Genomic DNA, 21,987 nt, shown 5'->3' with positions numbered 1-21,987 from the left:
CAAAAAGAAAAAATGGAAGACACCCACAATATAGCAGACAGTAATTATAGCAAAAAAGACACAAAATGTTGGTGCATTTTCACAGTAGATGGCTCAAAAATCATCCACAGCGAGGTCCACCCAAGTTAGGTGGTCTCAACCAATCACCCATAAACAGGAGAGAATTGATGGGTCAAGAAGCCAACTCCATCTACCATCTGGCCCTACCATAGGGATAGGCTGAAAACTTCTGTCCATATATATGCAAACTCTCCCTATATATATATATATATAAATAGACTTTGGTCTCTACCAGAGCTGCTCTCTCGCTGTTAAAGTTGCACCCTCATGAAGGAAACACTAAGGTACTTAGCAGGTCTTGCAGGCCCAAGTGGGTATGGCTCCAATTCAACTGCTGAGCAAGTTACGGAAGATTGTTCTCTTCCTTCTCAGCTGACTGCTATAATCACTGGTTTGTCTCTAACCATGGAAAAATACAAAGAAATCAAACTTTCTAGTAATGCATCAGTTTCTTTTCTGTTTGGATCCCAAGAGTTTCTCCAATGAGTGCTTTAATCTTCCTACAGTGTGTCGAATCTAAAATCTTTAATGGGGTTTTGAGGGAAATTCCCAAGAAGTTGCTTACTATGTTTTTTTTTTCTTAGCCTTTCTTGAATGAAAACATTTTCCCCGGATGTTTTTGGGTGATGTGTATATATGTGTGTACTTCTCCCTCCAATCAGAATCCCTACTTGTATTTAATAATGGTTCCTTTTCACCACAGACTTACAGTACGTACTATGGTTTTGTCCTTTCCTGAATAGTTTTCCCCTCATTGGTTCTCTAATGATATCCTCTTCAGTAGTACAAGGTTTCATCTGGTTCTTGAATTCTAAAATTAAGGAAAATTGTGTTGAATTTTGATGTTGTGGGTTTGATATTGAAGGGGCTACGTCGGGCATAGGGGCGGAGACGGCGAGAGTGATGGCTAAAAGAGGGGTGAGAGTGATCATTCCGGCGAGGGACTTGAAGAAAGCAGGTGAAATGAAGGAGAGAATCCAGAAGGAGAGCCCAAAGGCTGAGGTTATAGTGTTGGAGATTGATCTCAGCTCATTTGCCTCCATCAAGAGGTTCTGCTCTGAGTTCTTATCTCTAGGACTCCCCCTACACATCCTCATGTGAGTTATGTCGCATCATTCTCCATTCATGTCCCATTTCTCTGATGAATACTTTTTTTCATCTGATGTACTCACATCTTTATATATTAAAGATATAAATAAAGGAGATCAAGGTATAAAGATACAAACAAATTAGACATATAGATCCAAATATGCACATGTGGGCTACTACGTTTTTAGTACTCATCCATACTATAATAAAGTTCCATGTATTTGAAGAAGCAATATAAACAACTAATGGGGAAGAAAATGACTTTTGCAGAAACAATGCAGGAAAGTTCTCTCACAAGTTGGAGTTTTCTGAAGACAAAATTGAGATGTCATTTGCTACAAATTACTTAGGTAAATCTCCCAACTTTGCTCTGCTTTAGGGTTTTTGGGCAGGGTTAGGAGCTGAGCTTGGTCCTGGGCCAGGGACTGACTTTTGTGGGGAAGAATAAATGATATCTGTTTGAATTAATTCTTTGGGCAGGGCATTTTTTATTAACAGAGTTGTTGATAGAGAAGATGGTAGAGACAGCAGCACAAACAGGCATACAGGGAAGGATAATCAATGTTTCTTCGGTAATTCACAGCTGGGTGAAGAGAGATGGCTTTCGTTTCAACCAGATGCTTAACCCAAAAAAGTAAATTACTTTCCTTAATTATATCAATATATATATATATATATGTTTTTCCGTACTCCCATCTCATTATCTTGTTTAATCACAACGGGTGCAGCTACAATGGCACTAGAGCCTATGCACAGTCCAAACTAGCCAACATATTGCATGCCAAGGAGCTGGCAAGACAGCTTAAGGTAGACCTAAGTCTCCCCTTTAATGGGGATTCTTCAATTTTCTCAACAACCAAACAAGGATAAATGTTGTGTAATGTTACATTGCAGGCAAGAAATGCAAGAGTGACAATCAATGCAGTGCACCCAGGAATTGTGAAGACAGGGATCATCAGAGATCACAAAGGCTTTATCACAGGCAAGAATTCATCATTCATTCACAATTTTAGAAAAAAAAAAAATGGAAGAGAAGAGAAGAGGAGAAGAGTCAAGACTAATGATATGTTTATGAATATGTGCTGCAGATTCTCTGTTTTTCATAGCATCAAAGCTACTAAAATCGACCTCTCAGGTAATGTTGTCATCCACATTACCTTATATGATGAGTGAGTTATGAAGTTAAGAATTAAGATAGACATGAAGGAAGGGAGTTTGGGGTTTAAGCTAAAGCTAAGGGGGGGGTGCTGATGTTTTTGTGGGTGGATGGGCGCAGGGAGCATCAACGACATGCTACGTAGGACTGAGTAGGAAGACAGAAGGAGTGAGTGGAAAGTACTACGCAGACTGCAACGAGTGTAGCTGCTCAAGCATGGCAAATGATGAAAGTGAAGCACACAACCTATGGAGGCAGAGCCGTGCATTGATCCACAGACGGTTGCGTCTACCAGCTGCTGCTGCCTGAGACTTGGACTTGAGATGTGTCCTTTTTCTTCTGTATAACTCTATACATAACAGGAACTCATCTCTCTCTCTCGCTCTCTCTCTGTACATATTTTTTTTTACATATACGTATATAATGTGTACAAGGCATTGGCATTTAGTGGTCAAGTACAAAGTAATAAAGGAACAGTCAGTATTGTCCTCCCAATGTCTCTCTCTGTGTGTAGGGTCGGGAGGTTGGGATTGGGCTTGGTACCGTAGTCGAAAAGGGATTATCTCATCAAAATCTGACCTCCTTTGGCAAGTTGCCTTCCCGTTTTTCCATTTTTCCATCATTTGTTATACCTAAAGAGAAAAATAAAAATAAAAATAAAAACAAAAAATGATGACAATATTTTGGCCTAAGAAATTTTGGCATTAATTTGTTTAATTTTTGAGTTTAAAGATATTTTTTTATAAATTATTAGATTGGTTAATAAATTCAATATAATAAGTATTCAAAATTTGTTGGTTTAGAAAGAAAATTTGAAAGTCTTTAGGATAATAAACTAAAATTTGAATATGAGTAAACATATATAAGTATGTATTAATAATCCACATTCTTTTTTTATTAAATTACTTTTGGAATACAGTAGGAAATAAATAGGACTCTTAGGAGCCTAGAATCCTAACCAAGTGAGATCCTTAGTAACTTGGAATCCTAACTAAGTGAAGAGAAAAAATAGTAACTGAAGAGAAAAAATAGGAAAGGTCCTAACTACTCCAAGTTTGTTATTGGATTTTATTGAAGGAAAACTTAAAAATCCTAACTAACTTCCTAACTTTCTTCTAACACCTCACCTCAAGTTGGAGCATAGATGTCAATGAAACCCAACCTGCTAACAAGAAATTCAAAGTTTGGTCAACACAATCCCTTCATTAAAATGTCAATAGTTTGCTACATGGGAGGAACAAATGACATGTAAATAAGTCTTGCTTCAAGTTTTTCTTTTATCAAGTGTTTATCAATCTCGATGTGCTTGGTTATGTTGCATTGCACTGGGTTGTGATTTATGGTTATAACTGATTTGTTGTCACAATACAACTTTATAGTCATGTTTATTCGTTGCTTCAATTCTTCAAGTACTCGTTGAAACCATATGATTTCACACACTCCATAACTCAACCTCTGCACTGCTTTAGGCTACTACATTTTGCCTTTTGCCCCTTCATGTAACCAGATTTCCCCAAGCATGAGTGCATTACCCGGATGTAAACTTTCTATATGTCACAAACCCTACCCAGTCTGCATCTATGTAGGCTTTAATTGTCTATTGTTCACCCTTCTTGAAAAGTAAAACTTTTTTTTGGAGAGCTCTTCAAGTATCTCAATATTTGATAAGCAACTTCAAGATGCTCTTTACTTGGAGAATGTATAAATTGACTCACCATACCAATGGAAAATGCAATGTTAGGCCATGTATGAGACAAACAAATCAATTTTCCCACTAATCTTTGGTACTGAGTCGTATCTACAGGAGCCCCTTGCTTGTTATCTCTAAGGTTTTTGTTAGGATCAATCGGTGTGTTCGTAGGTTTGCAACCACTCATCCTAGTCTCTTTGAGTAGATGTAGGATATATTTTTGTTGTGAGTCCATAATCCATTTTTTAGATCGAGCTACCTCCATTCTAAGAAATAGCTCAAGGATCCCAAGTCTTTGATCACAAATTCTACTACTAGACAAGTCTTCAACTGATTCATCTCATTCTCATCATCACCCGTGAGTATGATATCATCTACATACGCTAGAAAAATAGTCACTTTTCCATCTCTTGAATGCTTGATGAACATAGTGTGATCGGTTTGAGCTTGACTATACCTTTGTCTTTTTACCGATCAAGTAAATTTTTCAAACCATGCTCTCGGTGATTGTTTAAGACCATATAATGATTTTTTTAACCTATACATCTTTGATCTAAACCCTTATTCAACCTCGATGGAGGATCCATTTAGACTTCTTCTTCCAAACCTCCATTGAAGAAAACATTCTTGATGTCCAATTGTTATAAAGGTCAATCCAAGGTTGCTGCAAGTGACAAGAGTATTCTTACAATATTTAGCTTCTTCACAAGTGCAAAAGTTTCCAAGCAGTCGATGCCATGGGTTTGTGTGAAACCTTTGGCCACCAATCTCATTTTATACCTCTCTAAAGTCCCATCTGACTTGTATTTGGTGGTGAACACCCATTTGCAGCCCACTGTGATTTTTCTTCTCGGTAGGTTTTCAATTTCCCATGTCTTATTTTTCTCAAGTACTCTTATCTCCTCAAGTACCACATTCCTCCACTCTGGAACTCGCAAAACATCTTGTACATTCTTTGGAATCTTTACACGAGAAAGTTGAGAAGTGAAAACAGAAAAAGATGATGAAAGATTTTTGTAAGACACAAATCTGGACATTGGATGATTGATACAAAACTTGTTTCCTTTATGGATTGCTGTGGGTACATATAAATCATTAAATGACTCATTTGGAGAATTGGAGCAAAACTGAGAGATTTTATCTAACACAGTTTGAGAATTACCTGGAAACTCTTGAACTTGACTTGGATTGGATTCATGACTTGATAGAGAAGCGTTGATTTCTTTTATTTGATTTGGATACTTCCTCTCATAAACTATTCCAAAGATTTTAGACTTGTTTTCCTCCATTTCCGATGCCAACAGGATTGTGATTTTATGATGGCTTTAGAGATTGACCAAAACCTATTTCACTGGACACATAAGTTGTTTTTTCTATTTGATTAGGATTAGATTTAGTTTCAAAATTAAAATTTGAGTTAGAATTTGTTGTTTCAAAAAACTAATCAAATTTTCCTAAATTAGAATCTTGGCCAGTGGTTTCAAAGTTTGAAAGATTTTTAATTTCTTTTAAGAGTAAAAACTCTATTAGTAATTGGAAAGACATCACAATTTTCTGGTGAAGTTTGAAAAAACCTTGGAAATATATCACATTTTTCTAGTGAAGTTTCTAGTGAAGTTTGAAAAAACCTAGAAATTTTGAATCTTTCGAATCTTCATTTCTTTTCTCTCTCCTCCTAAAGATGGGCAGTAAAACCAGTTAGTTTAAAAAAAAGAAAGAAACATCCCTGATAACAAACAGCTGAAAAAAAAAATTGGATCGTAACATTTGTACCCTTTTTGATTTGGTGAAAAACTCATGAAAACACACTTTCTAACCCTATGATCTAGTTTACCACTCCTTTTTCCATGGTTATGAATAAAAATAGTACATCCAAATATTTTTAAAGGTAAAGAAGATGTAAGCCTAAATGTAAGGTAAACGTTTTGAAAAACTTCTAACAATGGCTTGAACCCCAATATTTTTTAAGGAACTTTGTTAATGAGATAAGTGGTCATAAGAATTGCTTCACCCCAAAGATATTTGGGAACATTATTTGTAAAAAGTAATGCTCGTGCAACTTCTAAAAGGTGTTTATTTTTTCTTTTGGCTATTCCATTTTGTTGTGGGTATCGTTACAAGAACTTTGATGAACAATGCTTTTTTTCAAGAAAAATTTGCCCCAAAATCTTGTTAAAATACTCCTTACCATTGTTGCTTTTAAAAACCTTGATTTTTTCATGAAATTGTGTTTGCATCATGGTATAATTTTATTTTTTTTAAAAAAAAAAAAACTCTCCACTTCAGATTTTTCTTCAAGCAAATAAACTCAACTGACCATAGTGTGATCATTAATGAACGTGACAAACAATTTTTTTCTAAAAACTGTAGAAACACATAAAGGACCCCACACATCACTATGTATTAAAAAAAAATGGAGTAGAGAGTTTATAAGGTTGTGGTAGATAAAAAGCATGATGTTGTTTTGCTAAAGCACAAATCTCACATTAAAATGAAAATGAAATTTTATTTCTAAATAATTTTGGAAATAAGTACTTCAAATATTGGAAACTTAGGTGACCTAATCTATAATGCTGCAACATTATTTCACTATCACTAGAAATAGAAATAGACTCAAAATAGGTACTCTGGACTTGTTTACTTGAATTCATTCCATCTTCAGAAAAATAGAGTCCACCATATTCCTTAGCATTGCCAATCATCCTCCATGAGTCCAGTTCCTGAGATTCACGTCGTGATGGAAAGAAGTTAGCACGGCAATTATGATCATGAATAATTTTGCTTATGGACAATAAATTACAAGACAAATTCGAGACATGAAGCACATTAGAAACGAGTGAGGGAAAATGAGATTTTTATTCCTAGTTTAAGCAATTATCGAAATTGAACCATCTGCAATTTTAATTTTCTTATTCCCTACACATGGACTATAGGATAAAAAAAATACTTGAACAACCTATCATGTGGTCAGTTGCTCCAAAATCGATAATCCAAGAGTATGAAGGGTTAGACTTGACACTAAAAAGTGTTGCAGTTAGGTAATTACTTGTTTGTGCTAAAGAATAAGAAGGATTAACGAAGAATTGTGGAGATTAAAAGAGTTTTTATAAGTGTTCTAGTTGTTCCCTTGTGAAATGAGTGGTGCTTGAGTTAACTTGTTGCTCTTGAGAACTTTCAATCATGGTTTGAAGAGCCCAACCATTGGATCGCTTTTTCAGGCGTTGTAGCTTCCAATGAATCTTTGATTGATTGATTTTTCATTGTTTATCTCATCAAAACATAATTTATAAGTTAATTCACTATTCTAGAGTAGCCTGTACCCGATCAAAAATGGTTTTAGTACAAACTACCATAGTATAGTGGTTTTTACGTGTCCTCCACTAGGATGGATTATTCTTAACAATTAAGGCCTTAACGGGAAAAGAAATTATTGTAATAAAGTGAAAATGATTTAACAATTCTTGGTGAAAATTCAAAATAACAATGATTTCTAATTGAGAAAAACAATAGAATGTAAAATAAGAGAAAATTAATAGGAAAATAAATTCTTAGAGTTAGGATTTCTAGAAAACAATTTTCATGGTGAATAGATGTTGAGATCTATTTTTCGTTAAGTTAGATTAAATACCTAAATTCTCATCTAAACCGGATTTAGATTTAGTTTTAAGTTTAGACCTAATTTCTCTTCAAATTAGGTTATTTAATCCCAGAGATCAATTTAAATTATATATTTAATTCATCTTAAATCATCTTCCAATGATTCCTACAATGCAACTATTCAATCTCATTAAATATAGCTTTAAGAATTTAATGAATCTATATAGTTTGCAATGTAATAGTTATTCAAAATAATTTGAAGAGAAAAATCCTCAAAACTTAAGTAATCAATCAATTGGATCAAATTACCTTAGCAATTAAAGCCCATTTCTCTAATTCACCCTAAATCTTGTCTCTAGATCCTCCTTCCTCCGAGAAAAATAAGATTTAGCCACTTATGCTTAGAGATTTGGTCTCACAAGGCATGTTTGACTAGTGAGAAAATGAGAGGAAATGAAATAAAATAGAGAATTCTATTGAGAGAAAAAGTTTCTAGAAAAATCTTTAAATATATATATATATATATATATCAAAAGCCGCTTAATGAGAGATTCAAGTTTTTATTTATACGTTAATGTCAAGTGGACACTTGGCAAACTCTAATTGGTTTTCTAGAATCTTCCAAATTCACAAATCTGGAGTTTAACATTAAAATCATGATTTCGCATGAGTTTTGGCCATTTTACATGAAATCTGTCATTTTCGCACAGTCGTGCGAAATTCAGTGGAGTAGCAATAGCATCAAAGAGCTTTTTGGACCATTTCGTATGACTGCAAAATTTTCGCATGATCGCAAAATTTTCGCATGATCATGCGAATCTACAACATTTGGTTTTTAAGCTCCTCTTTGTCATTTATTTCATTTTCTTCTTTTGACTACACCTTAACTACCTCCAAATTAGCAACAAATCCTGATCTAAACTAATTATATTGATTCTTCTATTATGCATTTGGATCATCATCAATATTATTTGTCTTCTTCAAATCGATTCATTTTTTTTATCACCAATTTATCAAAATCATACCTTAAAATGACTCCAAAACTTCATAAAACTTGTTAACAACTCTTATAAGAGCAACAACTTGTTAATTGAGTATTTTAAGTATAATTACTGTTCAAAAGATGTGAAACTTACGAGAATTACTATCTAAAATATTCTGTTTTTTTAGTAGCAATCAATCTTCTAGCAAGTCTCCGTAGTGTGCCACAGTTTCTTGTAGTGATCACACCAGGGTATTTTTTTTTTTTTTTGTTGTCATGTCTCCTTCTAAATCAAGACCTCATGAAACAAGTGCTAAGCCTTCGGGTTATGTTTTCAGAGTCAATTCAAGGTTGTTGAACATGATTCTTTTCCTACATTCTTCCTGCCTTACCTCTGAAAAAACCTTACAAACAGATGGGAAAGGCTTTCAACCAAGAATCCGCCCTTTTATCTTTATCCAAGTTGCGATTTACAGCAGCCAAAAACATATAGACTTGAATGTTTTCTTCTCTCTTCATATGTCAAGCACAATCATTGATTCAATTCTTGCCACAAGGTTACCATTTCATTATAATAAACAGTAACCTCGCGATTTCCTTAGTTGGATTGTCAAAGCTTCGATTTTAGTTCGAAGATCTGAGAGGAATTCTCTTGTTGTAGAATAAGTTTCACATACTGAATCCCAAACATCTCTTGTTGTAGGCAAGAACATATTGGGTTTGGCAATAAATGGTTCCATGGAATTGAGAAGTCATGTCGTCACTAAGGAATTCTCTGATCTCCATGTTCTGAAATCTGGGTCTCCTTCTACACGTTTCTGTATTTCTCCCGTCAGATTTCCCAACTTGCCTCTACCATCGATCGCTAATATAACATATTGTGTCCACTCTAAATAATTCTTGTCGTTTAATCCGTGAACAGTTATTTGCAATCAAGTGATCGACACCATTTGTTGGTTAGATGTGGCAGATGCAGCCTCAGAATCTTGACTAAGTGAGACTATTAACAGTCTAGAATCCCTAACTAAGTGAAGACTCTTAGCAACCTAACAATATTTTTTTTAAGAAAATGGTTGATGCATTTTTAGTAGTTTTTAAAAATAATTTTGAAATTATTACAAAAATTTAGACCACATTGGTGTAGAATATCTTGATAGTAATTAAGGAGTAAATGCATATTTGTAATACAGAAAGTTTTGAATATTTAAAAGAATGAATTACATTTAATTTTATATTTATTTTAAAAAAGCATTATGAGAACTTATCACTTATCAAAATATTATTATTTTATTTTTAACAAATAAATATAATTTATAGATTTAAGAAAATATTAATCTGTTTAAATTTTGAGTAAAATATTATAATCTTTTAACAAAAATAATGAATAAATTTTATCCATTTATTTTATATATCCTTTATAAATTACTATTCTTTTTAATTTTGATAAAAATTTATTTGAATTCTTAAGTATTGTTATTCATTTAAAAAAAATTCAAATGTTATTATTCATTTTTAATAAAAAAATAATTATAATATTTATCTAAAAAATTGATAATTTTATAAATTTTGATGAAAGATATATATATAAAAAAAATGTGGATGCATGGAATAAGATGAACAAGTTTGTATAGTAGAAACCATAAAATAAAAAATAAAAAATAAAACAGAAGATAGATGCATTTTCGAACATGAGCGAGTTTGTAAAATATAAAAATTTAAAAGAAAAAAAGAAAAGTATAACAGCATTAACTGGTTTATAAAGTGGATGGCGATGTTACTTTCCAGTTTTGACATAAGAAACATGTTTGCATTTTTTTGGCAGGAGACATTATTTTTAATGGAGTCTTTTGGCCCGATTTGCCAAAAAGATGGGTCACCAAATGTGTAACATGCTAAAAAATAGGCCCTAAGCATATTTTTCGACTTTTTTTTGTGAAGGAGCAAAATAAAAAACTTTATTTATTTTATGGATTCAGTGGTATAAATATACACAAAACCTACGCGTGTGTGGTTTGTATACACTTAAAGCATTACGTCATGTATAGCACAAGTTGTGTAAGCTAAGATGGTGTACCTGTGGCTGTATATTTTCATTTGCACGATATTAATCTGGACGTAGCCCCCAATAAAATGATGTGGTGCAAAGGCAGTTACACTCATAAATGACAACAGCTACCAGTATGAAACCAGGCCTATTCCATCCATCCACTCTCATAGCAGGAGAGTACCTTTTCCACATTTACACCAAATGATTAAATTGAATACCACAGCTTGAAGCCCTATTGATTAGATGGATACAAAGGAACTACAAGCTTCACTAACAGTTAACAGTTACTGGGATTATCACCCTTACATTTCAACCCCAGTATAAGCCTATCAAAATTCAGAAGTGCTACCAAAATGGTAAGGCTGCCGTGTCTGACGGGTGATGGTTTGTCCGGGTCAGTTGCAGGTGATGGGATTGCAGGTGACATAACACCCACCACTCCATCTTCATTTTCTAACCTGTCATATGTTCCTTGATCATGAATTTTATTCATAAAAAAATAATTCTAAGTTTATAGAGTACCAACATCGATGGTCCAAGAATCATAAGAATGTTCATAAAAGAATCCTAAGCAGGGAAGCCAAAAGCAAAGCATTCATAAACTTACGGATGAGAGGCACTAGGATGGAAAGTCATTTTTATTTAATTCTTCTCCAAGAGACTTATTAAGGGTAACCAACTTGGATGACTCTAAACTGACTACTAGTATAATTACTTTAGGAAAGTAATAATTCATGGAAAGAGCTAGCAAAATCAAACCCATTCCATTAAACCAACTCTTCGAACTGATTTAGTTTTGGCTCTGGACCTATTGGCCAAAACATCATAGATTTTTAACACATTCTAATGTATTTTGACCAAATCATAAACACATTCTAGTGTATTTTTAATAAAGTTCGTAAATTTTCTAAAATACAATTCTACTAGTCACAAACTCTGGAGGTTTAAGCAGTTTTAAACTGCCTGAAGCTGATTCTTTGCCAAGATAGTAACACTGAATAGTAAGTCCACTCTTTCTTTTTTAAACATGAAAGTCAATGGTTCTAAGTGAATGTCATGAATTATGAATCATAACATTATTAGAAAAATTCCTTCTAACTACTTGCATAAATGCCATATGCTGTCTGCCAATATCCTCTTTGTACCACAGCCCTATATTCATTAAGGTTTGCCCTGAAGGCTTTGTAAAAACTGTCTACCCATTACAATGCTCCTTTCTCCATGATTGAGATGGATATATACTAGAAAGGCCCTAAATATAACACAGGCACAGCTTTTGAATCAACAAATTGAAACTAAAAAACTGAAACTAATGCAATTCCACTGTGGTTTTAGATAGTCCAGATGCAAGTTTCAAGATATCATACAAAGAGACATGCAGGAATATGTCATATAGTTCAATCGATGGTACCTGAAATCGAGGGGATCGACGAAGAGATAATGCAGATCCAGGAGACAGAAATGCATGTCTACCCCCTTCATGAATAGCTTTCTCAGAATGCCAGTTGGTTCGTTCATGTTTAATTTGAAGCTCATTTTTCTCAGCTGGAGATTCATCTCTATTATCAGTTGAAACTGAAGAAACTGGAGCAGAAATGGAGATTGTGGAAGAGTGTTGATGAAGAGGTGTAAATTGAGGCAGAACTCCTGTTGAATCATAAAAGGTGCAAAAATATTTACTATATAAAGCATTGTGGCTCTAGTCTAGTTAATTGAATTAATGGGGGGCCAACTTTCAAGCATGCAGGATGCAAGGGATAATGTCATACCAAATTCAGCAGCTTTTTGGAACTTCTCTCTCATAATTCTGACAAATTTGAATAAACCATTCGTTCTATTCAACTCATGGATTAACTCTTTGATGTCATTCAAGTGTGGACTGCAATCCAGTACTGAGGATTATGAAAAAGAAAAAAGAGATGATTAAAATGCATGTCCATATAATGTAGTCAGAAAACAAATAAAGGAATATATCACTTACAGGTGTAAGTATCGTTTGCATGGCGGATGGTGAAAGAATACTCCTCACTTGGGTTTTTCGAGTTGATGTTGGTGAATATGAATTTAACTCCTACAGCAAAACAGAAATCTATAAGAACTAATATATGACAAAAAAATAAATACAAGTTCCACAAACAAGAACATTTTAATTACCATGTCCACCTTCAATTTGAAAACCAAGGACCTCATTGTACCAAGCAATGGCCTCTTGTATTTCTTCTCTACGTCCAGTGACTTGGTCACCCTTTCCTTCATATGTTGCCAAAGCTTTTGACATACCAAAGGACAAATTGGGGCACAGATCAGGCAGTAAACTAGGATAACCTTAGCACTAAATGATGCAAATAAAAAAATTCACTAAATATCTAAAAGGAAAAAAAAAATAGAATATAGAGTCAAAGTCCAAACATCGTTAAGGAGCAAATTGAGAGGACAGAGGAATACAAACATAAAAGTCAATGTATTGAGAGAGATATTTTTATTTTTTTTATATATTTATTCATTGCTTCAAGCATGTTAAAAGACAAGGATTGTGGAGGTAAATAAACCAAAATCAATATGGTCAGATAAAAGGAAGATCTTTCTATCTCAAAATTTTAGAAAATCAACAAATGTATCATCTTACAAACTGATAAGTAGTGAGTCATAACATTCTAATAAGAGGACAATAGCATGGAAACCTCAAAAACATCTAAATTCCATATAACCATGCCCATGCTGGAACAGGCTCAAAATGATACATGTAAACATGAGTCCATATATTACCGGCTACATCTAGGCAGAGATAAATAGATTCTGCTAACTCAGTTACCACAGAAATATAAGGCATCAGATGCAACAATGCTGAAAATAAATGCAATTTGGTCTATTTATGATCAGATGCAAGTGGAGTGCTGGAGTTGAAATGGAAAAAGGGAAAGATACAAATGCCTTCTTTTGAAGAATGACACTGAAAGCAATATGATTCCAACTCAACAATAGCTGATCCTAACTAGTTCAGGTCAGCTATGTAACAATACATATAATCATGCAACAGGTCTGTCCTCCCTGCCTTGTCAATGGTAAGGCTTTCATGAACCTGCCCAAGCAAAAGCTCTATACTTTGGATCCATCTCATCACCCCATTTTATTGAGTGTCAACAAAAGAGCTATGCCCTTTAACATCTGTTTGCTCTTCTACACTTGTATACCCTTGCATAATAACTGTAACTAGGACCCCAAATCAGCTGAACCAACTAGGGGAGGCATCATCTTAAATTGGTACACATCTATTGACTAAGGACTATTTTCCAAATATCAATTTCTATAATGAAACTGTGCTCCAGATGGAACTTAATGCCCAAAACAACTTCAAATTAGGGAGGACTTATTGTCATTCCTATACAGAGTAAGGGAATATGATGCCATCTGGAAACTAGAGATGAGAAATCAGCAACATTGTGATAGGCCTCCTATACATTATGTGTATACTAGAAAAGAGAAGAGGAATGTACTGCCACCTGACAGTTAGTTGTAACAGCCTTAGTATAGGCTAGGTCACAGTCTGGATACAGGCTGAGATGGTTTAAATAGGAAAAGAGAGGGAATTACAAGGGCTGGATATTGTTTGGATCTGGTAGGAGAGTGATAGCCTCTCGAATAGCTATCTGAGGATCAATTGGGACTCTTGTTTCTTGAAATTCTTGAAATTCAATAATAATTCTCCATTAGATACCTATCACATTGCTACAAAGGTAAATAGTTAAAAGGGCCAATTCTTTAAAAAACAGGGATTGATCTATAAAAATCTTTCTGACATGTAAAATGCAAAAGAATAATAGAATACTCTATTGGGCATTGATGGAAGCAGCATCTTGGAGACAAAAATCAAGAGAAATTTGGCTTAAGGAGGGAGATAGAAATATTAAGGTTTTTCATTAGATGGACAATGCTCATAGAAAAAGAAACTTTCTTACCAAGATTAAAGAAAATGGGGTGTGGCTTATAGAAGCAAGAGAGAGAGAGATAAAGGAGGGGGTGGCCAAGGCATTTAAGACCTCTAAAGAAGGGGATTGAAGGCTTGGCATTGATGCTATCTCCTTTGAGGTGCTAGACGATCAAAGAGTTTGGGAAGCTAGACAAGATTTTCACAAAGGATGAAGTGTATGGTGTGTTATCAAAATTGAATGGTGGCAAAGCCCCAAGCCCGAATGGCTTTTCTATGGTCTTTTGGCAATTCAATTAGGAGTTTGTGAAAACTAAAGCATTAAGCTTTTCTAATGAGTTTCATGACCATGGAAGGTTAGTAAAAAAACCTTAATGCTTCTTTTATGGTGCTTATCCTTAAGAAGAGAGGAGCAGAAGATCTTAAGGAATTTAGAACCATAAGTTTGGTAGGAGGCCTTTATAAACCGTTAGCAAAAGTGTTGGTCAATAGACTCAAGAAGAAAGTGGTGAGAAAAGTAGTTTCCAAATTCTAGAATGCTTTTGTGGAGGGAAAACAAATTCTTTATGCAAAGATAATAGCAAACAAGGTTGTTGATTCATTGTTGAAAAATAATATTATGGATTGTTGTGCAACCTTGACATTGAGAAGGCTTATGATCATATCAATTGGGTATTTTTTTTATAGTGATTCTTGGCAAGATGAGGTTTGAGCATAAATGGCTAGAGTGGATTAAGTGGTACATTTCTACATTCAATTTCTCCGTTTTGGTAAATGGTTCTCCCATAGGCTTTGTTTGAAACTCTAGAGAGTTGAGATAAGGGGAACTTCTTTCTCCCTACCTTTTTGTGATTGCAAAGGAGGCTCTCAATAGTTTGTTTTTGAGACCCCAAGAAGGAGGTTTTGTCACGATTTAAAAGTGGGGGGAAAAAGGAGTGAGGGAGGAAATTTCTCATCTTTATATTCATGACACTATTGTTTTTTATAAGGCTTCTTAGGAGCAAGTCACTAATTTATGTTAGTTTCTCATATGGTTCAAAGTCATTTTGGGTTTGAAGATAAATTTGGAGAAGAGCTACATCATTCTAGTTGGTATGGTGGATAACATGGAAGAGTTGGTTTCTAAGATTGGTTGTATGGTAAGGGAGCTACTAACTTCTTACTTAGGACTTCCCTTAGGGACCTCATGCAAATTGGAGGTGGTTTGGGATGGGGTTGAAGAGTGGTTTCGTAGAAGGCTTTCAATGCGGAAGAGGCAATACATCTCAAAAGGGAAAAAACTTACAATGATTCATAGTACTATATCCCATTTTCCAATTTACTTCATGTCTTTTTTCACCACTCTGAGAATTTTTAGTTTGAGGCTAGAGAAGATTCAAAGGAATTTTCTTTGGGGAGGAGTAGCCTTAGAGAACAAATTGCACTTAGTGAAGCGGTAGACTATCTATAAGGCCAAGTCAAAAGGAGGACTAGGTGTTCAATCTCCCTCTTTGCTAAAATAAAACCATTTTGTACAAATGGTGTTGGCATTATTTGTGTGAAAAGGAAACGCTATGAAAGGTCATAAGGGGGAAATACAAGGAGCAAAAGGGGGAAGGGGGAGTGGTTGTGTGAGGTGAGAGACTCTTTTAAGGTCCATGGAAAGCTCTAAAAAAGGAGTGAGATCTCTTTAACACAAGAGTCTCCTTTGTAGTGGGTGACGAGAGCAAAGTGAAGTTTTAGAAAGATAGATGGTGTAGTGAGGAGCCTTTAAGTGTGTTATTCTCATCCTTATTTGCCTTAACCAAATTGAAAGATGCATGGGTAGCAAATTTATGGGAGCAGAGGGGAAAATGAGGAGATTGGAACTTTTGTTTTGCAAGAAATCTGAATGATTAGGAGTTGGATATCGTGAAGCAATTCTAATTTAAAATCCAAGGATAGTCAGTGAATTGTGTTATCCCTTTTCCATTAGGGATAATTTGGAACTCCTAAATTCCTTCTAAGGTGAGCTTTTTCACTTAGGAGGCTTGTTGGGGTAATGCGTTGATTGGACCAACCACAAAGAAGAGGTTGGTTGTTAGTCATAAGGCATGCCACGTGTAAAGATGCAGAATCCACTTATCACATTCTTCTTCATTGTGACAAGGCTAGGGTTTTATGGAAATTGATGTTCTCTTTATTTGATATTCCTTTGATTATTTTTGTCTCAATTAGGGAGACTCTCCTAGGGTGAAATGGCTCTTTTGTAGATAGAAGGCGAAAGAAGGCTTGGAAAGCCACTCCCTTATGTATTTTTTGGATTATTTGAAAGGAAAGAAACTGAAGATTGTTGGAAAACAAGATGTCAAATCAAAGGCTCAAAAGCTCTTTCCTTAACAATTTATCTCTATGGATTAAGGTGTACATAGATGGAAGCACAATGTCTCTATTGGTTTTGGTTTTATAGTTTGGTTAGGTTCTTATTGAGGGAGGGAGTGGGTTTTTGTTTCCTTTTTTTTTTTTTTTTTTGCCTTTTTAGCACTCCTTGTATATGTTTTGTGTACTCTTGTGCACTAGTTACACTTATTTACATTCTCTTATTTATCAAAAGATAATTTAAACAACTCAAAGATACCACTAGCCACTCTATCAACTAAGTTAAAAATAATCATATGCAATAAATAACCAATTCAACTCAATAAAGCCTTATTATAGTCCCACCATTTGGAATCAAGCATATAAATCTATCTATTTTATATAAAATAGAGAATGGGAGATGTGTATTGTAATGTGCCAAAAGGGAACTCTAGTAAAGATTGTATACTTAGATCTTTTTCATTAATCATCTCTATCTAGACCCCTATCCTTCATTAAAAAATGAAAAATTATGCTTTCACTCACAAAGCTCTTCTTTTGCCTTCCTAATATTGTAAACCAAAGAGTGAATGGGCATGAGAAAGTGGTTGCGGAGGTTCCCAAGGGAGAGCAATGTTTTATGTACAATATCATTTTGAGCATTCATGGGCCACACTCTAATGGATGGGATGTCAATGTTGTTGCTAGGTGGTCTCATTAGTGTCCTTAGAAGGCCACTACATAAGTATTCTTTGATTACTCTTGTTTCACTCAGTATTCAATTAGTGATGGTACAAAAATCTACTTTTGAGAAGTTCCCTAACCTTTATAAAGTAGCAAGGACAAGAAACTCCTATGTTTCTTTAGTTCTTATTTCTTCCTCATTTTCATCATAGAATTTCAATTTTCGACATAATCTTTTTTTATTTAAAAAAATTTTAAAAAAAAAACTCACTATCCTTATGTTGATTTTAGTCCATGTGCATTTATCACCTACCTTCCCCAATGAGAGAGTTTGGTTTTTGACATCCTCTACTATGTTCTTAATTAATTCATCCAATAGAGTCTTTGTTCCCATCAATTCAAGATTCTTTGTTCCAGCAAATTTCATTTAGAAAGCCAAAACTCCACCCAAAGTCAAAATGTTTGCATGGTTGGTTGCAAGTAGGAAGGTTAATTTCAATGACTCACTATGGATGAAGAGACCCTACAAAGCCCTTAGCTCAGAGTGGTGTGTCATGTGTAAGAAGAGTGAAGAATCATTAGATTTTTTTTATTTTTTATTTTTTATTTTTGCATTGTCTAATAGCATTGGCATTAGGGCATAGGTTGTTTGGATTGATTAGGTTCCGCCTAGGAGTGTGGTGGATGGTAACAATTTCCTACAAGGGTTTTGGAGATCTTCTTAAAGGGAAGCCACATTGATGTATTGTTAGCCTCAAATAATTTGGACCATATGGCTGAAGGGGAATGCAAGGTTTTTAAGAATAGATTGAAAATGTTGGACACATTATGGGATTCCATTTATTTCTCCTCTTCCCTTTGGGCATCAACTAGTGCATTATTTACATACAACCCTTCAACTATTATATTGCTAAATTCAAACCTAGTATGCGCATCTACTAGGTTAGCTGAGAAGATATGTTCTAAATAGACTCCTTTAGTTGGTTGTGTCAAGTTGACTTATGATGGGTGCTCATTCAGAAATCCATGACAGCTAGGAATCGAAAGAATGTTCATGAATCATCATGGATCACCATGGAATATTGAGAATGTTCTCTAAACATACTGGACTGGGTCTAGCAATTAAGGTGGAAATTGTAGCCCGGTAGAAAGACCTTAAGGGTATTTCCAACCTTCTAGTAGAGGGAGATTCCACAGTAATCCTATCTTGGATAAATAAGAAAGAAAGAGGTTCATGGAAATTTGATAAGTAGCTTCACCAAGTTTTCAATTTTACTTCAGAGATTTGAGTGCTCTCTTAGTAGGATTCCTCGTTTAACTAATCATGTAGTAAATATGAAAGCAAAAAAATCAGGAAACCAAACATTTGATGTCCTTTATAGAGAATTTTCTACCCCTTAAATATTGATTTTGCACTTAGAACAATGCTCTATGTTTTCTGGAATAGATAGTATTGTCCTAGTATAAATCCTGTGTACTTTGCCCTCCCTTCTTTTAGCACTTCTTAATGCATTACTTTCCTGGCTTATAAAAAATTGATAGTTTTGTCCTACTTTTGATTAGAGATATGTAGCGGTTGATATTATGAAGGAAGGATTTCCCATTCTTCTTTGCACTTATTTCATGGTAATGAATTGTTTTGTTTCTTTATAAAAAAAGAATAAAAAATAACAAAGCACTTTTAATGCATTCAACTTCAATTGAATCACTCCCTCTTAAAAATTCAAGAATCCCAATCCAAAATCTCCACTATAACCCTTCCTTAGGGAATAATTGGGAAATTGCTACTCTACACCATCATTATCCTACTCTACATTCATAATCCACTTTCATTAACCTAATGTTTTTATCATTTTCCCTGTATCAAATGGTGAAAAGCAGTACAATTGATGAAAGCTTTGGTTCCATTTAAATGAGCACATGTCATTCAGATTAAGATGAAATTACAAGCAGAATAGCTTATTATTCAATTCATCTTAAGCTTCCATAAAATTTATGAATGCCATAAAAACCTTAAACGTAGATGAATAACGTAGAAGGTCAACTTGATGAAAGTAAATTACCTATATCTTGTTGAGATATTATTGCTGCACATTGATCTTTTCTAGCTTTGTGCTCTTCAACAATTCTCTTAAGCTCTTCTATTTTAGCCTTTGTAGCAGAAATTGAGTCCATTATAGCCATCTTCTTGGCCTCTTTACGTGTCTTCACTATAAAGCCATGGAAAAAACAATAATGAAATGCAAGTTTGAACTTCTGAGAAAATTTATATAACTATTTATATCATACAACCCATAGAGAAATTTACACAAATGAACTTGTTAATATTTTTTTAAAGAAAAAAAAAGAAAAAAAAAAGAAGATAATTATCATTGTTTGAATAGGTGAGAAAAATGAAAGCTTTCTGAATTAATTGGCTAACAGATAAGAAAGAAATCTGTATATGCTAGAATGCTATAGATGAGGACATTGATATTTGAAGAGTATATCAAGAAATTAGTAAATTGGCCAACAAAAATACCAGCATGCTTTTAAATTGAAAAGCTGGGAAAAAATTTTCTTGATGATCAACTGGAGACATAAATTCTTTCATCATAAATAAATAAATATATATGTATAGATATATAGATATATAGATAGATAGATAGATGGATATAGATATTATCAACTTTGCCAGCAGGGTGTTCTGAAATTTCCTAAATAAGCCTCAAATTCTAACTATATAAACCTGTTCTCTATTCCATATATATCAAATAGAGTCAAAAAGAGTACCCTGCCCCAAAAGCAAAAAAAATGTTAAGCATGCCAAACACATAGGTGCCAGTTTAAAGAAAAGTTCATTTATTAGATTTACCATTTCTTCAAGTCATATGCATCCAAGTGAGAAAGATACTTTCACTAGCAGGTTTATATATTCCAATCATGTAGTGTCCTCCACTTAATGTCTTCTAACAATTCATGAGCAACTCAAAATTTTGCTTCCCAAAAAACAAGCATTTTCAAATCCATATTTCTATTTTATTATAGACTATAATGCAGGTATCTAAAATTAGTCAATCAATGTCACTTCCAAAGAAATATTAAGATCAAAGAAGCAGCTCAACAATTTCAAATTGCACAATTTTATTACCTTTGAAATATTTTAACAAAAAAAGAAAAGAAAAAATCGAGACAATGATGCAAGTGCCAAAACAGGACATAAATGCAAATTCAAAAACTGAACTCCCAAGATCTTAAACCAAAACAGTATAATGCACTAAACATTCAAATTCAATCTTATGTAAAAACAACCAATTCCATCCACAGTTTCCCTTCAGATGCACTGAGAAAACTTAAAGAATTATCCATTGGGAGCTATAGCTTCAAGAAAACAAACCAAACTTTTGATTCAGAAAACAAAAAATACCTGCTAGAGCTTTCACCAAATCATCCTCCATCTCTCTTAATTGAGCTTTAAGCTTTCCTAGTTTTACTGTAAAATAAAACAAACACATCAAGCTCATTCATTGAATACTATAAGGTGAAATTCAACATTATGCCCCAACAGTTAATTTAATGTTGGATTCATTCCTTAACCCCCCCTATGGTTGCTAAAAAAACTGAAAAAAGAAAAATAAAACAAAATAGAATAACTAATCAAAAGTTCCTATCCTCTGATGCACAGAACCTTCAACGCTTTCCTACGCTTTCTCACCAACCAAACAAAGCAAACCAAAAGAAACCCTAACTGATCACACTCGACATACAAACCCTAGCTCCACTCCGAGTACGTAATCTTAACCGGAACCCTAGGTTTCGCTTCAAAAACCAACAATCAAATTCAAAATTCCTTCCCTAAAACGAGAAATCAAAACGGACCTTGATTTTCGACCGTTTTATGTGCTTTGGACTGGAGCGTCTCCAGAGATCTCCGAAACGAAAGCACCGCGGAGTCAATTTTCTGCTGCTGAATCGGAATCTCCTTGTCACAGATCAATCGCAGCTCCTGCATTTTGGTCCGTGCAGATTGCTCCACTTTGCTCTGCATTTGTGGAGAGAGAAAGAGAATGAGTGAGAGAGAGAGAGAGAGAGAGAGAGAGAGTTTGAATGCGAAGCGAAATTGGACGCTCAGCCCGCCATTTCTACTTTAAACGCAGTTGGGGCCTGGAGAGAATTTATACGTAGGCTGGAGGTTGCACGGAGATACCATGCTTTGCAAGGGATTATTTGACAGGTGGCGCTCCACGTTGGCACCGCTCTACGCATCAAACGGTGGAGGTAATATGAGCGTTTTTCCTTTTTCTTTCTCCGAGTGCTAAAACGCAACGTTGGGTTTACTCCGTTATTCTGCTTCTTCGAGTGCTAACACAAAGTTGGACTTTCACCGTTTCATTTTTCAAGTGCACCATGGCACATTGAGTTTCCTTCGTTTTCTGTTTGCAATGTTTTAAATATCAAATCC

General features: G+C 34.4%; 2 protein-coding genes across 3 annotated transcripts; one reads left to right on the top strand and one right to left on the bottom strand.

Annotated features, from left to right (window-relative positions):
• Positions 1-274: 274 nt before the first annotated feature.
• Positions 275-2,800, top strand: LOC100263820 (short-chain dehydrogenase TIC 32 B, chloroplastic). Of its 2 annotated transcripts, none has more exons than XM_002281521.4 (8): positions 275-451; positions 926-1,157; positions 1,420-1,499; positions 1,630-1,783; positions 1,878-1,956; positions 2,044-2,131; positions 2,238-2,284; positions 2,426-2,800. In XM_002281521.4, the coding sequence occupies exons 1-8, from the start codon at positions 328-330 to the stop codon at positions 2,612-2,614; spliced, it is 993 nt and encodes a 330-aa protein (XP_002281557.1). In that variant the 5' UTR covers positions 275-327; the 3' UTR covers positions 2,615-2,800. The 2 variants fall into 2 exon arrangements, with proteins under 2 accessions (XP_002281557.1, XP_059590132.1); XM_059734149.1 differs by lacking the exon at positions 275-451 and adding an exon at positions 515-850.
• A 7,884-nt stretch (positions 2,801-10,684) lies between these two features.
• On the bottom strand, positions 10,685-21,674 carry LOC100267391 (kinetochore protein SPC25 homolog). Its single transcript, XM_010664825.3, has 8 exons — positions 21,405-21,674; positions 20,953-21,018; positions 19,610-19,756; positions 12,776-12,889; positions 12,603-12,692; positions 12,391-12,513; positions 12,033-12,268; positions 10,685-11,079 (listed from the first exon to the last, which is right to left on the bottom strand). The coding sequence occupies exons 1-8, from the start codon at positions 21,571-21,573 to the stop codon at positions 11,068-11,070; spliced, it is 957 nt and encodes a 318-aa protein (XP_010663127.1). The 5' UTR covers positions 21,574-21,674; the 3' UTR covers positions 10,685-11,067.
• Between the last annotated feature and the right edge of the window lie 313 nt (positions 21,675-21,987).

Source organism: Vitis vinifera, chromosome 17, assembly GCF_030704535.1.
Source record: "Vitis vinifera cultivar Pinot Noir 40024 chromosome 17, ASM3070453v1".
Lineage (NCBI taxonomy): Eukaryota > Viridiplantae > Streptophyta > Magnoliopsida > Vitales > Vitaceae > Vitis > Vitis vinifera.
Note: the sequence above shows the minus strand (reverse complement) of the source record. Positions and strands in the feature narration are given on the sequence as shown.